The 4580-nt window shown below is 46.5% G+C and overlaps 1 protein-coding gene across 2 annotated transcripts; it reads right to left on the bottom strand.

The window, feature by feature from the left end:
- Positions 1–947: 947 nt before the first annotated feature.
- LOC133092563 (MAP/microtubule affinity-regulating kinase 3-like) lies at positions 948–3552 on the bottom strand. Of its 2 annotated transcripts, XM_061191976.1 has the most exons (2): positions 3094–3552; positions 948–3039 (listed from the first exon to the last, which is right to left on the bottom strand). In XM_061191976.1, exons 1-2 carry the CDS (start codon positions 3334–3336, stop codon positions 1147–1149), a joined length of 2136 nt encoding a protein of 711 aa, XP_061047959.1. In that variant the 5' UTR covers positions 3337–3552; the 3' UTR covers positions 948–1146. The 2 variants fall into 2 exon arrangements, with proteins under 2 accessions (XP_061047959.1, XP_061047958.1); XM_061191975.1 differs by having other exon boundaries at positions 948–3552.
- Positions 3553–4580: the final 1028 nt, after the last annotated feature.

Genomic DNA, 4580 nt, shown 5'->3' with positions numbered 1-4580 from the left:
AAAAGATTGAATATACAGTGGTTTTCTCATCTAAATATCTATTTTTCAGAAAACATTGTGTGTCATAGGTCACCAGTTTGTCTGATTACTAAAATGTACCTGTCCAGATCTTTCTGCCTTAACTTAAATTTGATCCACATATTCATTTACCAGCTTGACTCTTGTGTTTTTTTTTTATAAAAAGCATAGATGCATATATGAATTTAAGATTATCAGTTATTCCAATGCTATGGAAGTATTCACTTCCCTAAAAAGCAAGCACCCAAAGAGCCAAACTGGGTATTTCGTACAATTGGACATTACAGTTAATTAAATGCAGGTTGATTTGCAAATACATAAGCACAAACAGAAACGAGAAGTAATATAATCAAAAATTACTCATAATTAAATGTAGACTTTCTCCCATTCAGAGTTAAGATTGTAAAAACTTTAGCATAACATTCTTATATGAGATAATTTTTATTAAATTTTTATTGTGTAATATAATCATCCCAGAAACTCTGTGAGGTTTTACTTTTTTTTTTTTTTTTTTTTTTTTTTACTGAGAAAAAGTGAATTTTTAATTATCTTGTGAATCTACTTAGAAAAACACACACAAGCAATGTTCACAACTATAAATTTAAACCTTTTGCACTAAAAAAAAAACACGAAACAACAAACACAAAACCACAGGCATGAACTGTAAACCTGCATTAATTACCAACTAGTCTTAAAGTTAATTCTTAGTAGTAATTCAGTAATTTCCTCCTTGGCAATTTTAATGTTTTAGCACCAAATAATCTCCCACAGAGGTACTCGTAACAACTCTGGTTGCCAGTGTAAGGAGATGCTTCCGTAGCACTACTTCACACACACACCGTCCACTCTCACACCCGCACAGACAGGAGGCACGTGGAGATGGATGTCACACGCTGCCTTTCAGGGCAATGGAAATAAGACAGAGGGCACACGTGTCACACGTCTTTAATGTAGTGCATTCGTAGAAAAAAGGCCAGCTTTCGCTCCCAGGCGTGCTCTCGTCCTTATATTTTAATATCATGATTTAGAAGATGCAGACGTTATTGCCTAAATATTATTCTATACATTTCCATCAGTGTTCAGGAAAACACTTTAAATTGCTACTTAATTTACACCATAATTACTGGGTTACAGCTTTAGCTCATTGGCAATTTTGGAAGCGATATTTTTGAAAGCTATGGACGTCCCTGATATCCGCTTAAACTGGACCCCGTTCAGAGACAGTCTTGGCAGCTTGCACACTTCCATCTCCCACTGCACGAGGCTCTCCGCGTGCCCGTCGCCGTGGACACAGAAGAGTAAGAAGCGCTCTCTCTGCTCGTAGTCACAGTTATTGGCGTCCAGCACTTTGCGGATTTCCCGCATCATGTCACTGGGATCCATGGAACTAGTGGTTTTCATGCTCCAGGTAAAGCGCAGGGAACGAGGTTTTGCTTCTTTGTTTTCCTCCTTTTGCTCAGCAGATACGTTGCGACTCCTTGTGAGTTTGGAAGTTAATTTACTAAAAAGATTAGTGGAGCCTCGGCTTCGAGTCTGCGACAATGGTGTGGCTTCATGGGACAGGCTGGGTGAAGCAGGCGGGCCGTTATATGTGGCAGTGCGCCGCTCCCGGGGCTGGCCGTGGAAAGTGCTACGACTGGCAGTGCCTCTTGGGAAGCGGGTTCGATCTGGGGTGGTGGCGCTGCTAATACTGTGTGTTGAAGCAACTGGAGCTCTCTGGTCAGGAATAGTGCTGTTTTCTTTGCCATTCTGAATTACTGAATGTCTATCAGCTGTAGTTCTTTCACTGCAAACGTAAGTATTCCGCCGCGTCATTCCACCAGATGCTGTATTACTACCGGGGACGGTGGAGCTCTTCTTGCGTTCGGGAATATCCGCCTTGTTGGGATTACTTGCGCTGCCAAGCATGGGACTGGCTGGAGCAACTCCCTTTCCTCCAGCAGCACTGCCGCCTGCTTTCCGGGACGGAACTCCATCTTCTCTGAGGTCGCCGTCTGCAGTGCTGGTCTGACTCCTTTTCGGATACGCCACAACTGAAGGAATAGCTGGTCCAGCATGGTCACTGTACCGCCTCTGCTTCTGGCTTGAAGAAACACTTCTCTGTACTTTGTGGTGAGGAGACTGGCCAGTACTGTTGCTGAGGTCGCTGCTTGGCCTAACCTTAGCAAGTGAAAGATTGCTGCTAGAACTGGAATCACTAGCATCCAGCTCTGAAGATTTTCTCCCCAACAACAAGTATGTAGCTGTGATTTCATCATATTTCATCTTACTAAGAGATTCTTGAATTTCGTCTTGTGAATATCCCATTCCCACCATAATATCTATCCTTTTCTGGTCTGAGATGTCCAGTTCTGGTTCAACAAACGGCTTTAGTTCATCTTCCTCATGCCCTGCATTGATCCACCTGTCCTTCATGATTTGCTCTAGAGTGCCTCGTTTTATTGGATTTAGCACCAGGAAACGTTTGAGAAGGTTTTCACAGTCTGTGGACATGTAGAAAGGGATTCTGTATTTCCCTCTTAATACTCTCTCTCTCAGTTCCTTTAGGTTCTGTCCATCAAAGGGGAGTGACCCGCTGACTAAAGTGTAAAGAATGACGCCGAGGCTCCACACGTCCACTTCCGGCCCGTCGTATTTCTTGCCCTGGAAGAGCTCTGGGGCTGCATACGGAGGACTGCCACAAAACGTATCCAGTTTACTGCCAACAGTAAATTCATTGCTAAAACCAAAGTCAGCTATTTTAATGTTCATATCAGCATCTAACAATAGATTTTCAGCCTTGAGGTCTCTGTGAACGATCCGCTTCTGGTGGCAGTACTGGACTGCAGACACTATCTGTCTAAATTTAGCTCTTGCTTCTTTTTCCTTCATTCTTCCATGTGCAACCAAATAGTCAAACACTTCACCTCCACTGGCATACTCCATGATTAGGTAGAGTGTTTTGTCAGTTTCAATGACTTCGAATAACTTCACTATGTTTGGATGATTTAAAATCTTCATTATTCTTACTTCTCTGAAGAGCTTTTGTAGACTTGTTGGATTCAACTGAGTTTTGTCAATTATTTTTATTGCGACCTCTCTGCCTGTAAGGATGTGTCTTGCCAATTTCACTTTTGCAAAATTCCCCTTGCCGATTGTTTTCAACAGTCTGTAGTTACCGATGTGAGGTTGTTCATCTGCACAGGAAGCTACAGAGTTTCTACACCGTGCTCCAGAGCGCCCAGTGCGAGAGGTAACTTCTTGCCGCCCGTCTCCATGTGACGTGTGGTTCTCAGTGTCCCGTTCATTCACCGTCGGCAGCGGGGTCCTAGTGGACATTTTACTTCACTTCACTTCTGCACAACGCGAGGGTGAAACAAAACAGCGCGGCCCCGGGGGCCGCAGAAGCGGCGTCGAGGGCCCGGCGGTTCCGGAGCGGCGCCGCGGCAGGGCGGCTCCCCTCCCCCACGGCCGTCTAGATCCCGGGCCGGGCCCGGGCCGTCCCCCGGCGGGTCGCGGGGCTCATGCTCCCCCGGCCCCGGCGGCCGCGCCGAGGAGCCCCGCGGGCGGCGGTGGCGGGGCCGGGCCGGCGGCGGCGGGCTGCGGGTCGGCCCACTGGCGTCCCCGGGCCTCCGGGCGCCCCGCGAGCCCGGACCCCCTCGCCTCCTCCTCCGCCCCCGCCCGTCGCGCCGCGGATTTCAGCGCCGGAGCCTCCACACAGCGCCGCCGGCGGCCCTTGAAGAAGAGGAGGATGTGGAGGAGGTGAAGTGCAAGACAGGTCCCCGCGGGCTGCGGGCGCCGACCATGGAGGGGGCTGCGGAGGCGGCGCCTGCACCCGGCTGTTCTTCTCCCTCCGGCTCGCTTTCCGCCTCAGCCTCCGCCCGGTGGCCGCCGACACCGCCGCCCCCGGCACCTCCCAGGTTTTACTTTTATCTCAAGTTTTCAGATGTAGAAAATGATCAAGTCGCTTGATCTCCATGATAGCAGAGGGAACTCATTAGAAGACACTTCTGAAAGGCCAGGACCTCTCACAGTTATTAACTTTAATGAATGAGAACATATTCAGCAGATTGCAGAATCTACTCACTCTCTTTCTCAATTTCTTTCTCTCTTTTATACAAATGCAAACACACAGGCACATACACACCACTACCCAAACCTAAGTACATGTGGCTAAATTCTCTCTCTTTCTCTCTCTTCCCCCTAAAACTTTTACCTAACCATAACCTAGAAAGTGTAGATCCTACCTGACAATTACAGGCAACATTCTGGTGTTCCTGACAGCCACATTACGAATTGCACATAACATCTCACCTCATTTGTAGTGTTCCACACACTACACAAGCAAATAGAACATCTGTGTGCTTACGTATTAAATGAGTAGTGGCGTAGCAGTAAGTAAACCTGAAGACCAGTTTAATTATCTGTGCAGTTTGTTTTCTTTAGTTTTCTCTCGCCAACTTAATAAATGATATAAAACCACTGTGTAGAAAGTAGGATAAATTATAAAATCTTTAGTCATCAACACAGTAAAGTAAATGGTGCTCTACTATAAAACTACATGCTAAATTAGCAGTGGTTTT

This window comes from Eubalaena glacialis, chromosome 5, assembly GCF_028564815.1.
Source record: "Eubalaena glacialis isolate mEubGla1 chromosome 5, mEubGla1.1.hap2.+ XY, whole genome shotgun sequence".
NCBI lineage: Eukaryota > Metazoa > Chordata > Mammalia > Artiodactyla > Balaenidae > Eubalaena > Eubalaena glacialis.
The sequence above is the reverse complement of the archived record's forward strand: the minus strand, read 5'-3'. Positions and strand labels throughout refer to the sequence as shown.